General features: G+C 46.5%; 7 protein-coding genes across 7 annotated transcripts; 2 read left to right on the forward strand and 5 right to left on the reverse strand.

Moving 5' to 3' along the window:
* Positions 1-828: 828 nt before the first annotated feature.
* N7537_002067 (Dabb family protein) lies at positions 829-1,312 on the reverse strand (the record flags this gene model as incomplete). The annotated part of the gene is made up of 3 exons (XM_056893125.1): positions 829-984; positions 1,048-1,158; positions 1,247-1,312. The coding sequence occupies 3 exons, from the start codon at positions 1,310-1,312 to the stop codon at positions 829-831; spliced, it is 333 nt and encodes a 110-aa protein (XP_056758120.1).
* Positions 1,313-3,238: 1,926 nt separating this feature from the next.
* On the reverse strand, positions 3,239-4,306 carry N7537_002068 (uncharacterized protein; the record flags this gene model as incomplete). The annotated part of the gene is made up of 3 exons (XM_056893126.1): positions 3,239-3,852; positions 3,931-4,174; positions 4,238-4,306. The coding sequence occupies 3 exons, from the start codon at positions 4,304-4,306 to the stop codon at positions 3,239-3,241; spliced, it is 927 nt and encodes a 308-aa protein (XP_056758121.1).
* A 558-nt stretch (positions 4,307-4,864) lies between these two features.
* Positions 4,865-6,449, reverse strand: N7537_002069 (aldehyde dehydrogenase family protein; the record flags this gene model as incomplete). Its single annotated transcript, XM_056893127.1, has 3 exons — positions 4,865-5,026; positions 5,086-5,970; positions 6,030-6,449. 3 exons carry the CDS (start codon positions 6,447-6,449, stop codon positions 4,913-4,915), a joined length of 1,419 nt encoding a protein of 472 aa, XP_056758122.1. The 3' UTR covers positions 4,865-4,912.
* Positions 6,450-6,641: 192 nt separating this feature from the next.
* N7537_002070 (DUF323 domain protein) lies at positions 6,642-9,465 on the reverse strand (the record flags this gene model as incomplete). The annotated part of the gene is made up of 7 exons (XM_056893128.1): positions 6,642-6,708; positions 6,758-6,839; positions 6,893-7,119; positions 7,171-8,068; positions 8,129-8,344; positions 8,405-9,084; positions 9,167-9,465. 7 exons carry the CDS (start codon positions 9,463-9,465, stop codon positions 6,642-6,644), a joined length of 2,469 nt encoding a protein of 822 aa, XP_056758123.1.
* A 1,040-nt stretch (positions 9,466-10,505) lies between these two features.
* Positions 10,506-11,309, forward strand: N7537_002071 (tetratricopeptide repeat protein; the record flags this gene model as incomplete). Its single annotated transcript, XM_056893129.1, has 1 exon — positions 10,506-11,309. The coding sequence occupies one exon, from the start codon at positions 10,506-10,508 to the stop codon at positions 11,307-11,309; it is 804 nt and encodes a 267-aa protein (XP_056758124.1).
* Positions 11,310-12,233: 924 nt separating this feature from the next.
* N7537_002072 (uncharacterized protein) lies at positions 12,234-14,022 on the forward strand (the record flags this gene model as incomplete). The annotated part of the gene is made up of 2 exons (XM_056893130.1): positions 12,234-13,606; positions 13,881-14,022. Coding segments are annotated over 2 exons (1,515 nt in total), but the record flags the coding sequence as incomplete, so codon positions are not given.
* Positions 14,023-14,308: 286 nt separating this feature from the next.
* On the reverse strand, positions 14,309-16,233 carry N7537_002073 (inorganic phosphate transporter; the record flags this gene model as incomplete). Its single annotated transcript, XM_056893131.1, has 3 exons — positions 14,309-14,601; positions 14,662-16,092; positions 16,155-16,233. The coding sequence occupies 3 exons, from the start codon at positions 16,231-16,233 to the stop codon at positions 14,309-14,311; spliced, it is 1,803 nt and encodes a 600-aa protein (XP_056758126.1).
* Between the last annotated feature and the right edge of the window lie 2,294 nt (positions 16,234-18,527).

The raw sequence follows: 18,527 nt of genomic DNA on the forward strand, positions 1-18,527 counted from the left end.
TTGAGCAAACAGAGTCGAGCCCTAACTTGGAACGGAACCGCAGGGATAGGGAATTCTCGGGCCCTGAGCCAAGTCCGAGTGAAACTATGCGTAGCTTCAATATACGCTCATTGATATATTTACGAGAACTCAATTTCAACCATTTATTGAACCCTGGTATATTCCAGGCATACAATCCATACTGTTCTGGTAAACGTTTAAAACCACGAAAGAGTACCAAGTTCGGCAGTGGTATGCATTACAGTCCTCGCAATGCAAGGTGTTTATAGATCTGGAGTTTTCAGTTCAGAAGATCCGATGCCTATCTGAATATAGTATACTATTGGCGCATCAGCCAGTTCTAACAGGGTGGCTACCTGAACCTGAAGCTTGGCTTACATTCCGGCCTATTAAACTCATCGGCAATTGGAGCATTGCTATTTTACCGGGGAATGTATTTCCGTGTTCCGAGGATTCATTCTTGTGGGAGGCGTGGCACTCTACGGACCAATCCACAAATGCTCTACGTTACAAATTTATTTATGCTATGGGAAGATAGGAAGTGAATGAGCAGATTCATAACATTAAGATATAGCTCTACAGAAACACAAGTTCTAGATTGGTGCAAGACACATGGTCAAGTTAGAAAGCTTTAGCTATTATATCGATAGCTATAGATTTTACACTAGAAAAGTCCACAGGCTGTATGAAACGGTTGGCCGCGTATATACATATATAGCGAAGGAACATAACATGCGATCTATTCTTTCAAATTATTTACAAAAGTCAAGGCTCTATGTCCCATTAAAGGTGCAAATTTGAGGACACCTGAAGCAGTGACTGAGCACTTCAAAGAACTCTGTCGGTGAAGTCAATGACTTGTGCTTTCTCGATGAGCCCATCGAGAGTTTTAACGAAGGCCAAATGAGATGGATCGCTTTGTACATAATAGTCTCGATCTGCAGAATTTGCAAACTCTACCACGAATGCGTGTGTAATTCCATTCTATCATGCATCAGTCAAATATCATCGGAGTTTTCCATCTTCTGGGATCTCGTGGAAACCTACCTGGATACCTTCGGGAGAATTATCTTTCCCACCAGACGCAGATTTTATATAGGGCTGTTGTGATGTAGGGTGGACACAATTGTTCTTGAGAGCAAGCATACGTTCACAGGCCTTTTAAGGTAATTGTTAACATTCGTTGTAAAGTGCTTATTGTTCATAGTCCAGTCCATCTGCGTCATGGTCTTTTGGCAAAACGTACATCTTGGACAACCTCGGCGGCTACTTCTGACTTGAACTGGAAAAGAACGATATGGGTAATCGACATTCTGAATACTTCTTCCGTACAATATAATCTTGAAAGAGAGTCAGAGTAAGGACTTTGTTAGGAGCGGGGTAGAACGACAATTCGAATCACATGACCGATGTACTTTAGTTGGCAAGAGGGCGTCATTCGGTAGAAGATATTAAGAGAAACGAATGATTGACCGAGGTGGATGGAAGAGAGAGAGATTGCTTGCAAATAGCACAAGCTGGCCGATGAAATGCCCAAGACACTAGCACATACTTCTCAACCGCCGTGTAACGACTTGCGAACTATGAATTCACTCTTTCTAAACATTCGAACTATAGCTTAATGCTTGATTATTTCCCCAATATAAAGCCTACATCATCGAGACCTCCTATAAAATTACTTGGACCAACCTTAAAAAAAATGCTGATGCCGCCAAAAATAGCCACCGGCCAAAATAGCCAGTACTTCAAAGTATCACGCTCATCTCTCATGAGACTAAGGGTTGAACTTAGCCTTACATCCTTTAGGTCACTTGCCATGGGCTCGACCCGGTCATATAGCGCGGGAAATTCTCGGGAAACGAAATAGAGCGGTTTATCAGCTGGAAGCATTGTCAACCTTTGTCCAATCCGCTTCTAGGTGCACAACTGAAAAAGCAGGGAATCGGCCGGATGGTTCCGCAAATCTAATATTATATAAATTTGGCGAAAAAGCCTCCTCGATGGGGCCGACTGCATGTACAAATGGTGTATCGTAGAGAATACCTCCGAAACTTATCCCATACGATCAATCACCGCTCAGAAGTTTCTGCGCACCTCATAGTTCACCCTCTTAAGGGCCATAACTACTACAAGGAAGAGATTCCTCGACATATCATTGTGGGAAGGACTCTTAAATATTGACCACAATCTGACTTTTTCACATACTACTTGGGGATCGGAATTTTCTACATCAAGATAAGACGTAAGCTGATGATAAATCCAATCAAAAGTAATTGAGGCTCAAATATATTTTTGCTATACCCAGTTCATTTTACTTTCCAACTCTATCTCTATATATTTTTAGTATTTCAGAGGCCCACTTAAGTTGAGAGACCAAATTATACATACATACATAAACACATCGACTAGCCCGTCGTTTAAATCTCATCCCTATCGAGCAGCCCTTGGGCATTTCTGGCCGAGTAAATCCAAAAATGATGTAGTAAAGTCTTTCCATTTAGGATATTCGTAAAGTGACCACTGCTTGATACCCCGGGGTGAGACGAAGTGTAGCTGTTATATGTTGAAACCCATCAATCATGTCATGAATAAAAAAGAATTGCAACCAGTAACAGACAGCAAAAAGAGATCCTCCAATGTAGATCCCACTTTGGAGGCGCAAAAAAGAGATGACCGACGCAGGGATCGAACCTGCAATCTCTTGATTCGTAGTCAAGCGCCTTGCCATTGGGCCAGCCGGCCGTGCTGTTATGGGGTGTTGTCCGGAATGTGCGCTATAGGGCAAGGGCAAAGTGGGACCAATCCTAAATGCAGTTTGACACCCACCAGTATCAATTTATCTGATTTCAGTAGGCGTAAGTGGAATCTTTGACCAATATATATCATTTGATACAGCAATTGAACTTTAAATAATACTTGAATTGCTCCTTTTACATCAGTTTTGAGAAACTGCATCAACACGTGACATCACGTTAGGTAAGTAATCAAGCCGTGGTTGGTGCCTCACTAATTTATTGGAAAGGGAAAGGCATACGACTCTGCGATTGCGTTCATCTGTCGCCTGGATATATCTTATGTATATCTATTTATGTACTAGGCAATAATTTATACACTCGACGGATAACCGGGTAAGCATGGGAACGACTCGTTGAAGAAGGTCTAGTTAAAGAACACGAGAAGGACTAACTGCACACCCTTCTAGATAGGAGGATAGAACTTGTTATGACCAAGCAAATATCTAGCCAAGCGGCACATACTCGCCACCTCCATACCAGAGGCGACCTCTCCGAATGACTAGACCCTCTTGCCCAACAATCCATTCACCACCCTCCCTGGTGGCACCTTCTTTGGGCCAATACTCATTTTCCAACTTCTGGTTAATCTCACCAATTTTATCAACCAACAGCTTAACACGCAAATGATCGACCGTTTCTGTGCCATCTGATCCCTTGACCACAAACCCGTCCTGGGATATGAACCTTGCGATAGTGAGATGTGCCGAGGGAACGATATAACGCGAAGCAACAGGGACCTTGGTTTGTCGGACCATGTCAAAGACATCTCGGCGAAGATGATGGTATGTGTAGTGCTCGTTATCGCTATTAGATTCCACTTCTAGGCACTCACCAGCAGCCGGAACAAAGCTGAGCGCCAGTGCGGTGGAATCAAAGCTTACCATAGGCTTGATAAGACGTGTAGAGTGGCTGCATGGGTATGCTGCAATATCAGCAGATGTGACATCTTTGGATGACAGGAGGGTCTGGACAAGTCCTTCAATTTGCTCTTCCGTCAGAGAATGAGCGACTTCTAAGACAGTTATGTGAAGGTTCTCAGGAGGCATGAGCCAGAGTGCTATAGTCACCCATGTTAGCGAAATAAATGGCTAAAGGGGAAATACCTAGTCAGAGAATTGTATATTGGTGAACTTACAAGGAGAAATGCTCTTCAGTTCATTTTGAATGAAGCATATCAGGTCGCGAACTTGAGGCGAAGGTCTAGCCCAGATGACAAGACAGTTTCGAGGATCGACAAATCCGTCTTCCTTTCCAGGGCCATCAAGTCGCTTCAGAATCTCGTCAAGAGACCAGCCAGGAAAGCTGTCGGCTAGGATCTTTGCACTTTGCTGGCTATTGCGAGCCACTCGGTGGTTCTCGTATCGAGATTGTAGTGTTGCCTATTATTAGACCAAAAAGGTTTCAGCATCTGATATTATCTCATAATTCTCGCATTCTCTTACCGAATTGTTGTTTGCCTCCGCAATTAAGGTCTGGAAAGGGTTGTCATCTGACAATAGGACTGACATCATGAGGAGCACCTTGAGATCTGTTCGAGCTTGTTACAAGGTCAATCGAGAACAGGGGTGGGAAGTGAGTCAACTATAACCTCGGCAGTTAGTTGGCAAGCTAAAAATACTCCTATCATTTAAGGACCAAAGCTGAAACAGGCTAAAATAGCCGACAAAAGGCAAATCCTGCTAGTTTGTTACAAACATAGAGCATCGAGCCCGAGCTCGGAATGACAAGGTATGAAATGGTATCATTAACTAGCAAGTTTGAAATGTTACCATATAGATAGATAGTGAAGCCTTAAACATCTTACTGCAAAAAGGGAGATCGTTAAGCGTTGTGCCTTATGCCAATAGGACCTAAGCTCCCCCGAACTACTTCCTAAATCAAGCCCGAGTGGAGCTGCAGAGTCTTGGCTGTCCGTAGATATCGCCTATCTAGGTTAAATCACGCAAGGCTCTTATGGTTGTGTTAAAAATATATCCTCACTTAGGCGTAGCAGGAGAAATAAATGTGCATTCGTCGACAAGATAGTATATGTAGTCATTGTCATGATTTCGTAGTAATCCATGTAATACATCGTATTCTCCTGACGAAAAAAATGAACTTATCTCATATGCACATGTTCATTTGGGATAATCCTTGATGTGGTGGCTTTTCAGTTTGACAAACTGCTCAAAACCGAATCGACTTAGGGTAACACCACGGCCAGAGTTCTTCCATCCTGTCCAGGCGAGATCCTGTAATGTACATCGGTTAGCGGACGGTGACAATAGTAGATGGGAAGAGCCGAACTTACGGGGCTAGGGTAGTCAGATCGGTTGACGAAGACAGTGCCGGCCTCAACACGTTCAACCAGCTTCTCGGCCGCTGCAACGTCCTTGCTCCAAACACTGGCAGTAAGACCGAAGTCACTGTCGTTCATCAAACGAACAGCCTCGTCGTCACCAGATACTTTCATTACAGGAATAATAGGCCCAAATGTTTCATCCTTCATCACAGCCATGTCATGATTAGCGCCGGTCAGTAGTGTAGGCTTGACATAATTTCCATTCGGAGGGAAGTTCTCAAAGGTCTCATTGGCAGGAGTTTCGTTCTTCGCACCCTTCTGCACGGCGTCCTCGATGTGTTCGAGAATGGCCTCCTTCGCACGCTTAGAAACGACAGGTCCAATTTGGGTCTTGGGATCGGAAGGCTCGCCCACACGGTAGTTGCTCAGGACCTTCTTCACCTCAGCAATGAAACCATCGTAGACCTTCTCGTGAACATAGACACGCTCGATTGCGCAGCAGCTCTGTCCGCTATTGAAAATAGCGCCATCCACAACTTCCTCAGCAGCCCAGGCTAGATCTACATCATCTCTGACGTAGGCCGGGTCCTTGCCACCAAGTTCTAGACCAACATTCACAATCCGATCGGAAGCTGCCTTTTGCACTGCCAGGCCACCAGCTTCGGAACCAGTGAAACAGATATGGTTCACCAGTGGAGACCGCACCAAGGTCTCGATAAATGTGAAAGATCCGCAGTGGAAGAATTGAAGCACATTTTGGGGAAGACCAGCTGCGGCAAAAGCAGAGGCAAATTGTTCAACGATTGTTGGAGTCTGAGGGGAGGGCTTGAGAATAACAGCGTTTCCAGCGAGGATGGCGGGAACTAGGCTGTTGACAAGTGTAAGGTAGGGGTACTATATATTGATTTATCAGCATCTACAGATATACCAATATCTTCACGAATTAAACTCACGTTCCACGGGAAAATAATCAGCGCTACACCGACAGGTGAACGCTTGATATACCGCCTGAATCCATTCTCTTCCTCTCCAGGCACAGTTCCTTTCTCGCCTAGCACGGAGGAGCTAATACGAACCAAGTAACGACTACGCTTGATGGCGGTCGCAACTTCAACACCGGTATAGGCGATGGGCCGGCCCATCTGCTCAGTAATTTCACGTGCTAGTTCATCCTGTTTTTTCTCCAAGATGTCAAGAGCACGTTCCACGATTTGCTGCCTTTGTTCTAACGTTGTGGACTGCGAGAATGACCGGAAAGCCGTTTGGGCGGCCACAGGGATCTGTTTCAACTCCTCCGATGAGACACCGGTGCGGGTGACAACAGGCTCATTGGTGGCGGGGGAAATAGTTGAAATTGTTTCCAGCGACATCATGCAAATTATTTAATTTATGATTCAACTAAAATGAAGAGAAGACAAGGAATTGGAGAAGATGTTGGGGAAGGGATGAGGGGCAGTCACGTTATGGCTCCCCGCGGTTTATCTCTTATCGTGAGAATGAGGTCATCATCATGGAGCATTCCAGGAGCTCATCTCCAGGGCTTATTAGCATTGCTCAAGCTCTATCTATATATCTCTAACTAGACGTGCACCCGCCCATGTATAGCGGTAGTTATGCTGGTACCAATTGACACTAAAATGTGTTAGTCCAGTTTGCTGAATATCATAGGGTCTATACTTACAAAGTACTCCGGCCAGCAATGCGAGGCAGGGTAGCCCAGGAGCCCCCGAGAACGATATTGTGTTTCCCATCAAAGAAGTCCGCTGTTGAGGCCAATGAGTTTAGGTTCGGTTTTGATGCGCAAGGTATCACTCACATGTGTATCCAGGGTAGATGTCCATTGGTTTGAAGCCATCGTGCGGCATCAAGGGCGTGCTAGTCCATTCCCAGACACCTCCCATTTCACCCTGACCAGCTAACTGGTCCCCATTTGGGGTGACGGGAACTGGGTGCCAGTTATTAAAGCCAACATTGCAACCAGTGAGATCACGGAAAACAGTCTGACTAGTAGAGTGGGGCTTGCTGAACCCATTGACTCCATTCCTATTTTATAAGTTAGCTTCTGCTGTATCATAACCAGAATTATTTTCATACCTCTGGCCATTCGTGACTCGATCACTCTTGAGTTGATCAGAGTGGTGATATATGCTCCTGGTCTCTTCAAACGTGGGGATCCTGCATTTCATGTGCTTTGCATAGCTCGCCACTTCATCATAGGAAGCAACCAATGGCCAATCTTGTGCGACTTCAAGAGCCACAAGTCCGAACACAGTTCGAACCGTGACATCCTCAAGAGAAAATCCTGCAGGACTGGAGCTCGAACCGGCTTGGGCACCTGAGGAACTGATGCCCTTGGAAACGAGATTGTCTTGGCCTGGGTTAAACACCCAAGACGCAGGATATGTTTGAATACCCTTATCCTGTATGTACTTGGCATATTCACCATTGGTGATGGGTCTCGCTTGGGCTTCGAAGGCATGCACAGTAGCTTTTCTTTGGGGCTTCTCGTTGTCCCATCCGAAAGAGTTATTTGGCATAACTTCTTCGTCGGAGTCGTCCAATCCAATTTCGATAGTCTGCTGTGGAATTCTGAACCACTTGTTCGGCTTTTCGTCTCTCTTCGCTTGGCGACTGATTTGCTCAAAATTCGGGCGATCAACACCTGTGGGAGGAAGAGTTTTATCACTCTGGAGCAGCATGTAGAGGAAAGTCTCGAGATGCATTGCTTCGTGCTCGTAGCCAAGCCAAAGAGCCTCTCCAAGAGTGCGGTCTTGCGACGCATATCCCTCTTGTAGGATTGAGAGCGCACGGTTTCGCACTCTGTCTTGGTAGTCCAGAATTTCATCCAGTGGCGGCCACTCATCGGGTATTTCGCTGTGGCTGTGGCATTGCCGTGGGTCTTCGACGTCTGGATCAATTCCGCGCTCAAAAATTAGTTTATAATGGCTAGGATCAGTAAGTTCCTCCTGTAAAGCCCGCGTCAGATGAATATCTGAGTTCCAGCATTATTAGCAGTGAACATGATAAGCAACGTTGAACACCAGAGACACACCGAAAAATGTCGGAATGTGGCCAAAATAAAAGATCAGCTCATTTCGGAGTTTGATCGGCTTGGAAAAAAGCTCCTCGCGAGGGACCATGGTTCTGGTTGCGAGATCCCATGCAGTCCATAGAGACTGAAAGTTGTCGATACTAGGGATCGGTTGGGCTGCATACTTTGAAGGGTTCATAGACACATCAAGCGCAGCGGGTGATAGCAGATGAAGGTCTGTTTAAACGCGCGTCAGCAAGTCCGCCATGATGATTCGATCAAAAGATCAAGGCTCACGATAATCATCGGTCAAATTTCCAAATTCGACCTGGGAAATGAGGTTTGCATTGCGCCAGAGCTCATCTCGTTCGCTGCGACCGTACTTCCATGCCTCTTCAAAGATGAGCTTCTCTCCTTTGGGAATATTGATCCCATTGATGACCACATCAACTCTTGGAACATAAAAGGCTTGATGCCGTCCCTCAGTGGTATCGTACTCGGTCAAGATCTCCCATTCGTCCGCCTTGAAGGCCTCGAAGCCAAGAACCCTATTGGCATGCAAGAGGCCATTCTCATAGAATTGGCGAGTAATTCCCTTGGTATCGTTATATGCCTTAAACACCTTTTCGGGGTTCTTGCATGCATCCAATCCGATAAGCATGAAATCGGACGGGCCCAATAGCTTGGAAAAACCACCAAGAAATTCCGCAGCACCCGGAGGACTAAAATTGCCCATGGATGATCCCATCGACAAGACCACGGTCGGTCGCTTCCGGTTTTCCGGGCTTTTCAGCCAGCCGACAGCATCATCGTACGTTCCGTGGAGACCATGGAATCCTACATGGGCGAAGCTTTCGGGCGAGATTTCAGAGAATGTTCGTTGCAACTCCACCAATGAAAGGTCCAAAGCATAGTAATCCACTTTCTTTTCAGTCCGTTCACATTCGCGAAGTAGAATTTCGATCTTGCGCAGGTTTCTAGAAAGAAAAATTGTCAGGATTTTGGGCACAATCATCCAAGTGCGCGATGCGACAGATGCAGGGTGTACGGGTAACAGACCCACTGCCGAGCTCCACCAACTGCGCATTTTCTGGAATGCGTGCGACTATCCTCTTCGCTTGTTTTGTCAAGATCTCGATCTCCGTGTTGGTAAGATAATATTCATCTAAGTAAGTGATCTCCTCGAAAAGCTTCAATCCTTTGGTGTCGTAGAGTAGAAGGGTTGGGAATGTGCGCTGTCCGCCTGCTGGTGGGTCTAGATTCTTGTAGATATCATCGACCAAGGAGAATTCCATATCATCCTGGTGGATATCCACGATTTCAACCGTGTCGACGTTTCTGAGCAAGGTAGGAGACATGACTGCAAAAACATCAATGTCAATTCACAAGTGAAAGCAGTCAACAAAAAAAAAGAAAAGTAAAGGATTGATCTCGGGCATTTGTCAAGTGAAAGCAAACTTGGAAGTGGAAGAGGTCAAGTCAGCGTACCTGCTAAATTAAATCTCTATGACAAATTATTACGGGGGAGGTCCACGGATTGGAGGATATATGACGACTTGGTCTATAAGACAGTAGGGAAATAAATGGGGGGGGGGGGAAATAACTACATAGAGCCGTTGGGGATTCTACGCAGACTTTATAAATGTGAGATTCCAACCTTCAACCCGGCTTTGTAAATGTGTTTGCAGCACCCCCGCAAGTCTAGATTCATGGGCTGATTCTGTAAGTGGATTACCGTGGGAAGATCTGTAGTATCAGATTGGACAGAGCAGACTAGACAAACAATTGACTCACCGTAATGCGCTTTTTACATCGGAGTCGGAGTAATACTATACACTGTTCTACTGCACACTCTGCAGCTAAATTACTTTGGGCATCTCTACCGACCACATTTCCCAATCAGTGGTGGATGTACCCGGATATACCCTAATTAATTTAGTGGCATACCCCTGGTCTTACTCTTTCACTTTGTATGGTTGCATCTTGCTGCTCGAGGTGCTGTAGGCACCGAGTAGATGTGGGTCCACAGGAGTAGGTGATGTCATATGTAGCAGTTTGCTGCATTTGTAAAGTTTGCTCTGTTTGTGTTTGTTACGTTTGTGTGTTTGCAAGCTTTGCTTGATTTGCATATTGTTAGAAGCCCCAAGACAGGGGTTGCCAACCTATGTTTAGTACAAAAGGTTTCAAATAATATTTTTTTTTCTTCCATTTTTTTACTCAATTAGTACAATGAAATTGTTTTCAAAGAAACAATGATCTCTTTCATCAGTATGGGGCATCCTCTTTCAGAAGCCACCCCCGGCAACTGCTCGACGGACGAGTATATAAACCCTAAAAAAATCATCTCAAACGAACTATTCATCAGCTTGAGAACATCACAAGATATTCCCATTCCAAAATGGCCAACATTTTTCGACGTCTGCGCAGGGGTATTAAGTCCCGACGGCCAACCTCTGAGGACGCATCCACCAAACTTACCGAGCTAGAGCAAGAACTATCTCGAGCCATGAATGCAGTGTACGACCTTCAGACGCGGCTCGCAGAACACGATTTTATGCTCGCACACACTACCTCAAGTAACCCCAGTCTCGCTATTCCCCCTTTTCCATCTGATTCCCACTCCCTACCTGACATTCCTAGAACAATTTCACCAACAGAAATAACGTCAACCTCTATCGATGATATCTGGCTCTGTGCATGCAGTGGCTCATTACTGGTAGACGCGGAAGAGCGGTGGCAACTTGACGAGCCAGACCTTGCAATGGAGCTTGCCTCGCAGGTCATTAGCCAAAACCCCTTTCTGTGCGAACTGGATGAGATGCGATGTCGACTTTTTATCGCTGCCGTTCAACACTATCTTTGCCAATATGAAGACTCCATGGCGAGCTTAGAAAAGGTTATGCAAATTAACACGAGCTATACCGTCTTAAGCAACCCAGAATCAAGCATTATCGCCGGCATTACTCATTTTATCAAAGGAATGAACCTCATGAAACTTGGAAGGTTCCCAGAGGCTTACACATCGCTCACTCGAGCACTGCATATACCAGGCTATAGCGAAATGGCCCGTGATGTCCAAAGGGAGGCTGTCATTGGGTTTACTTGCGTAGAGGCCGCTGAGTTTGATCACTCTCCGGCAGCGTCCACCCACGCATTATTAGACTGGGAAGATAGCGATCTTAAAAATATAGATAATTTCTAAAGGATTATCTATCGGCTTGATATCGCCAATTCACTATTTCCTCTGTTTTGTTCCTTGATACATATGACTCTCACGATAAGCAGTCGGCTCGTGTCTAGTTCGACCGCAGCCACACAGTAGTCCGGGCAAAAAGGTCCCAGAAATGTCAGATATAAATTGAGAATTAGGTTCGAAAGGGGGAATAGCGAGAGTTTGGTTGCTTGGGGTGGTACGTGAGGAGAGCATGATGCTCGGGGTACTTAGGCGCTTTACGCTGTCACTAATCCCATAAACCAAATATCCAGTTAATTTCAATTTCGAGTAAATTGTAACAGAAGAACTTTTATCTAGACTATTTCCATACATAATCCGCATAACTGCCACGGTTTTATTTACTCAAAGCACAACGTATTTGTATTTTGACGGAGCCAAAACACCTCTAGAGTTAGGTGGAGAATAGTTACTCAGTACTACCTACACAGTCATGAAGCTCATTCCACCAGTTTCTTGCTCAACTTGTATTGAGTAAGTCAAAACATACACAAAGAGAATAGGATGGTACATATGTAGAATGCGTCGTTTCAGTCTCAGCGAGGCTAACAATGGGATTAGGAGAAACAAAGGAAAGAACGACTCAAGTCCCGATATCCCTTTTCAGACAAGTGTCTTTGTCTCGAATTGTCTTGATCAAACTCTTTACTCTTTTCAACACGTTTGTTGTCTTTCTTGTCGACGCGTCTTGTGAGGTACATAAGGGTCACTGTTTCTCGCTTGGTTTCTATCTTCCTCCGCCAACGCCCGACATACCAATATTCTCTTTTATCTCTTTTATCCGACAGAAATTCTTGGATCATTGCAAGACTACCAGTAGTCCCATCACATCTACTTCACAAATTCGTCAAGATCAACCCTCAAGACCCTGCTAGGGAAAACAGTGTTTCGATCATGCCCGACAACGTGCCCCACGCGAGCAATGATGGGAGCTCCTGGCCGACCACACTTCCTCTTTCTTCGCGGGAAGAGCAAGGACTCATACTGGAAGCCCGTGCTTTGCGAGAAGAAAAGCTCGAAGCTCTTGCAGGTATTGTCAACAGCATGCCTGTCGAATTGGCTGACAGAGATATTATCCATATGTACTATCGGGTCGAAGTTGGCTCTTATCTTTTACCGGCTTCGAGCCTCATCGCCAACGAAAATCCCTCCAGGGCCGAGGTTATGATCAAGCTCGCCAGGGAATCTGCAAATGAATCCAAAAATCCGCTCCTCGTTGCTAAGTGTGAGTTCTGGATGGGTCGAGTTGAGTTTCTGCGCGGAAACATGCGCAAAGCTCATGAGCACTTTGTGAAAGCGAACCCTTGCGCCATGGATCCGAAGGAGGGTGTTGAATGTCAGGACCTGAGCTTTTATTTGGATGTCACCAGGCATGGAATTAGCGAGCATACTCGGGCTGCGAGACTATATGCTCATGAGGAGGCTATCGCGGCGCACGCGAAATTTGACAAGACTGCAAACAACTCTGTCTCGACCGAAGACAAACGCAAGCGACCATTGAAGACTTGGAAGGGGGCTCTCGTCAAACTACAACTACCTTTGGTCAAGCAACGCCCACTTGGTAAAATCAGAAAGCCCCAGTGTAGGGTGCCGACTCTACGAAAGGTGGACGAGAAGCATTTGCAGCAAGGGATAGATACCGAGACAAGCTCTAAAAATGAGGTTCTTGGAAAGGTCCTTGCAGAAGAGCTTGGGTACGAGACTTGGAGCGATTCTGGAGATAACACTGATACCGACACTGAGGACGAATCTGATGACGACCCCAGCGGAGGCCCTGCAGACGGTACAAATGACACCACAGATGAGAACACAGATGAGAACACAGCAAACTCTCCAGGTGTCCCTGATAAAGCTCAACAACCAGAGCCCTCCACTGACACAGCCACGGCTCCGGCCAACTTTCCGACTGATCAATCCGCGTACGAAATGCCCAAGCCAGGATCGGCCCGAGCCCGGTTCAGGCAGGAATGTTTTCAGATGGGCCTCACATCAGTAGTCAACGCAGAGCCCTACGAGCGTCCGAAAGAACCATTTATGTTTGGAGTCCCCCACGAACGTACAAAGCAGACCGAGTTCCGGCTCGGATTTTTCAAGGTTGGCCTGACAAAACGCTGCCGCCCAATGACCATTTTTCCGAAACAAGTTGGTGAAATCACTATTTCTCCGGAGGAATGGAAATCCATCGAACAGGACGCTCGTCAGAAGATTGTGACCTATGATTACTTGCGGAGAGAGAGATATGAATTGGTCAAAGTTGCTGAGGAGATGTAAGTTGGGAGTTGATTGAGAATTGCAGACCACAAACCACAGACCACAGACCAAAATATGTTGCCAGGAATATATGCATGAAGTATTTTATTCGAATATTTTCTTCTTTTTTCCATCCTGGATTTGATAACATGGCATTGAATAAAGTAGTTAAAGTAGCTAAATCTGATATAATAATAATCAGGTTCGGCAATTAAATTCATCTCTAGAGACTGTTATTGTTCGAAGCCCTCAAAAGATGATGGTATACGGTGATTGAATTCAATCATAAAGCCAAAGCCGACGGTGTCTTCCATCAATTGGCCCAAGTGGCCGAGCAGTTTCCTGGTCTAGCGGTTATGATTTTCCGTTAACAAATGCGATTAGCATATGTTCCGGAAAGGTTCTGGGTTCGATTCCCAGGGAAACTATTTTTTGGTGTTTGCATTTTTGCCCCCTAAATCCATTTTGGTTAGACGCACTTGATTTTCATTTGTTTTTAATCTTAATGGTGAAGAATTGGAGGTTGTCAATCAATTGGTCTGAATTGAATGTCTTCTATTTCCAACGTAGTATGACAATGCCACTACTGACTCATAAGACTTTTTGTTTGAATGATTTTGATTGACTGTCCGAACTCTAAGTGGTATTTCAAAAGAAGAATTATGTAAAATATGTACGCTGTCAAAAACTTTCAAGATGAAATCAAAAATGCCAAATCTCTAAACGGTGAGGAAATGGGGGGCGTTCAGGACCAAACCCATCAGGCATCCACCAATGGTACCAGCGATGGGAATGGTCATGATCCAAGCAAACAACAAAAGGCCGACACGCTGCCAGTTGACAGCCTTGTAAGTTCCGTTGCACAGTCCAACACCGACGGTAGCGCCAGTGATGCACATGGAGGTGGAAACGGGCAGGGAGAACTGCGAGAAGACCAGAACTGTGATGGCGGCACCCATCTCCATGGAGGAACCGCGGGATGGGGAGTGGTAGGTGATCTTGTTACCCATGACTAAGTGTATAGTTAGTAAAAATGAAAACCGGCAAAAGGAAAGAGGAGTGGAGTGCTTACCCTTCATGATGTTGTATCCGTAAGTGCAAAGACCGATGGAAATGCAAATGGCCAGGACAGCAAGCTGCCAGATGGGCACGGGGGACTTGGATGCAGCGGGGGTACCGGTGGACCAGGCAGAGTAGATGGCAGCCCAGGGGCCGACAGAGTTACCGATATCGTTGGCACCGTGAGCGAAGGAAGCAGTGCAAGCAGTGATAACCTGAATGAAAGAGTAGGTGTGCTCGACCTCGTTGGGGTACTTCTCGGCGTTGGCATAGACACGCTTCATGCGCTCACCCTCGGGAGTACCCTCGTTACCACTCTGGGCAGCGTGGATATCGTAGTGGAAACCGTACAGAAGACCGACAGTGATGATGGCCGGGAGGCGCTTGGCCATGCGCTTCATGTTGCGGAATTCGTAGATCTCACCGGCACCCATGGGGTTGTCGCGGAGAAGGCGCATAGCCCAACCAATAGGTCCACGGCTTTCAAGGAGTTTGGCGTTGTGACGGTCCTCGGACTGGGCCATGACTTCACGGTAGGTGAGCTGATTGGCCTCGAGCCTGTCAACGGATTGCTCCTCTGTAGAGCCTGGGATGGAGGCAACGCCGGCCTTGGGCTCCTTCTCATCGACAGACAGGTGAGGCTCATGGTACTCGGGTTCATCTTGAACCACAGCGTAGTTAGGGACCTTGGCAACCTCAGAATCGGTAGGAACGGGGCGATTGAAGAGAAGAGGGCCTTGGATGACCATCCACCATTTCACACTGGGGTCCTTCTTGATAACGCGGGCGTGGAGGAAAGGAACGAAGAAGATAGCAGACAAAAGGCAGACACCGCCACCAGTGCCCATAGTGACAGCAGCAACGTACCAGCCGGGCTTCTTGTTCAGACCCAGGTTGGGGGAACCCTTGTACACAATGGAGAGCGTACAAATGGTGGAAGCGACCAAGAAGAAGAAAGGAGAACTCCAGACGGCCCAGGAGATAGGGTTTCTCCGCACGTGAACGATGTACTTGATCAGCAGGAAGATAATAGCACCAAAGCAACCGGAAATGACGGGAGCCATGCCGAGACCAGCGAAGATGGCACCAAGACCCTTGCCATTATTCCAGCCCCACTGAACCTGGGAAGCACCAACAGTTGCAACACCGACACCGGCGACAGCAGAGATGAGAGAGTAGGTGGAGGAGACGTGGGCGGAGTGTTTGGTACACCACATCACCCATGAGGATGCAGCGGCAAGGGCACATGTGAAGGCAAGCATTTGAACGCCGGCATTGCCTTGGAAGGATGAGTTGGGGATGATGCCGTTCTTGATGGTATCAGCGGTGCGAGCACCGACAGCGACGGCTCCGACGAACTCGAAAATGGTGCCGAGGACCATAGCCTGGCGGTAGGAGATAGAACGGGAGGAGACACTGGTAGCCCAAGAATTGGCAACATCGTCTATGAACATCCAAAGGTTAGTTGAAGTTCACAAGTAGAATATAGGCTATGTTGCTACTCACTTGCACCGTTGTTGAATGCATCAAGCATAGCAAACAACGTGCCGATGGCAAAGATGTAATCGTATTGGTGGAGATACATCTTGATGGCTTGTATCAAGTCAAGTGATACCAAGTCAAGTGAAAGCTTAGGTCTGAACTTTCGGTTGCACGGATGAAGAAGAGAAACAAGGACTAAGGCGAGAAGAGTGCCTTTTATGTATGCATGGATCTAAAGGTTGATACGGGCTCCTCCGCTCTCTATGTACGACAGGTCCTGTGGCAAGCGTTCTACGCCCAGGAGGACTTCCCGATTGGGAAATTCTGACCACACGTGCTGGTCCTACTCGCAATGGTAGCCCATGAATCATCGTTCGTGGACTTGGCAAAAAGTAAATGTAACAAGGCCTGGCCAAGAGGGAAAATAGCATGTTTCCGCAAGCTTGAGGTCTCAAGCAAATTGGACAAGGCCTTGGCAATTACCTGGGCGGAACTTTTTTACATTGAGATATACCATGGAACGCATCTAGATTAGGTATAGATCCAGTGGAATGTAGTGGAAATGACATCTGATTGGCTACAGTGACACAGCCATTGGACGGTTGCGGCTCTTGGCGGGGGTGGGGGCGCACGGCCCACCTCTACCTATGAGAGCACAGTAAACCTACACGTGGGTGTATAAGAGGCCCATCCCCGGAATGTGTCTGAAGGTCTCTCGCATGGCTCGTTCCTATTCTAGAAAACATCTCTTGACTTTCTCTTACCTTTGCTAGGTTTCACTCTTGCCAAGACGGTGGATCGGGCACACCTAGGCGAGCGCACGTGCCCTCAATGTAAGAGGAATTTGTTCTTTTCCAAGGTTGACAGCAATTGGTGGCGACGAAAAGGGGAAAAAAGATTAGAGAAGTATCTCTCAGTTTGGTTCATCAGTTCTAAGGTTTTTGCCCAAGAAAGCCAAAGTCATGACTGAGTTAGAACAATTTGCCCACGTGCAATGTACATGGATAGTACTACCCAGCACGAATTCGGCGCAACTGAAACTTGCAATGATATTAATAATATAAGATATCTCATGCGGGAATTTCTCGCATGCTTTCGCCCCACTCGTTAGAGGCGTTCACACCTGTTCAATACTAAGATCTTGGCAATTTAGCCAGTAGCTCGCATGACCACTAAGCTCGTCAAAAGAACGAATCAGTGGCATTGATCTATCCCCGATGAGCCTTTTCAGGTGAACGGTATCTCATTTCTGTCTAGTCAGAACTTGTTCTTTTGGAAGTTGCTCTCCGTAGCTCGTATGATGTGGTAGTGTGCTTCGACCTGGTTCTCCAAATGGTTCCATCACACAGCTGGGCGACCTCAGCAATGCCTTTCGCCACGGTGGATTCTTGGAATCCCCCCAAGAGAAACAGGACAGGGCGTTTAGATGGCATTCCCAAGTGGCCTAAACAAAATCTTTTGGCCAACCTCAACAGAAGAAGCGGGTAAACCGAACGATCACTCATTGGCTAGATCATGATAGAACGGCGGAAAGAATGGCAAGCCTTCGCTTCTCATGAGTTCCAGAACATCAAAGCATTGATTTTTTGATTAACCATTAACTCGATAGACACAGAGCAAAGATACTTCACCACACTCTCGTCTACCGGGACGGGGGTCTCACAACATCGACACGAACCGTAACCTCAAATCGAAGCTCCTTATTCTTGAAGAATTGAGACCCCGAAGCGTTTCATCGCTCCACTTTGTCTCCGAGTCCATATCGAATGTCGTCTCATGAACGTCATCTACGTCCTGGGTCCTACCGCAAATATAGGCCTCCTTACTGAGGAACCGACCCATGGCCAATTGTCCCTGTATTATTTGAGTCACTGTGATGCATGGTCGAATGAGTCTTACTCAATACTCCGAACAATTCTCGCAACACCGGGGTAGAAAGAGCGAGGATGGCGTCACTAATTTTTATAGTAGACCACACCATAACAACAGAGAAATATTAAACTGCCCCATCCGAGTCTTGGAGGGCAAATATCATGAACACCATTCGGAGAATGGATGTCCTATATCCTGTGAGTTAACAGAGTGACAGGGACAGCGGCAGATACTTACACATCCGCACTAAGGAGATAGAGATTAACTCCCTCACTTCGTTCAGTGCCGACGAAGAAACAGACCAGCGAACCTACAAAACTCCTACACAAAGCACAAGCGAGCTATAGACGATAGTGAGCACAGAAATCGAAACGAATACCCGAGCCCATACATCCACCCCTATGCTACCCCACGGAGCAGCGAGAGGTACATACCCCTGAGCAACGATGAGTGTCTGCGCGGCATACAAAACTGTTATAAAAAGCGAAAGCTATATAGGGATAGAGGGTAAATTGCGGCATTTGG

The sequence above is a fragment of the Penicillium hordei genome, assembly GCF_028827395.1.
Source record: "Penicillium hordei strain IBT 12815 chromosome Unknown utg000001l_segment0_segment0, whole genome shotgun sequence".
In the NCBI taxonomy this organism is placed as follows: domain Eukaryota; kingdom Fungi; phylum Ascomycota; class Eurotiomycetes; order Eurotiales; family Aspergillaceae; genus Penicillium; species Penicillium hordei.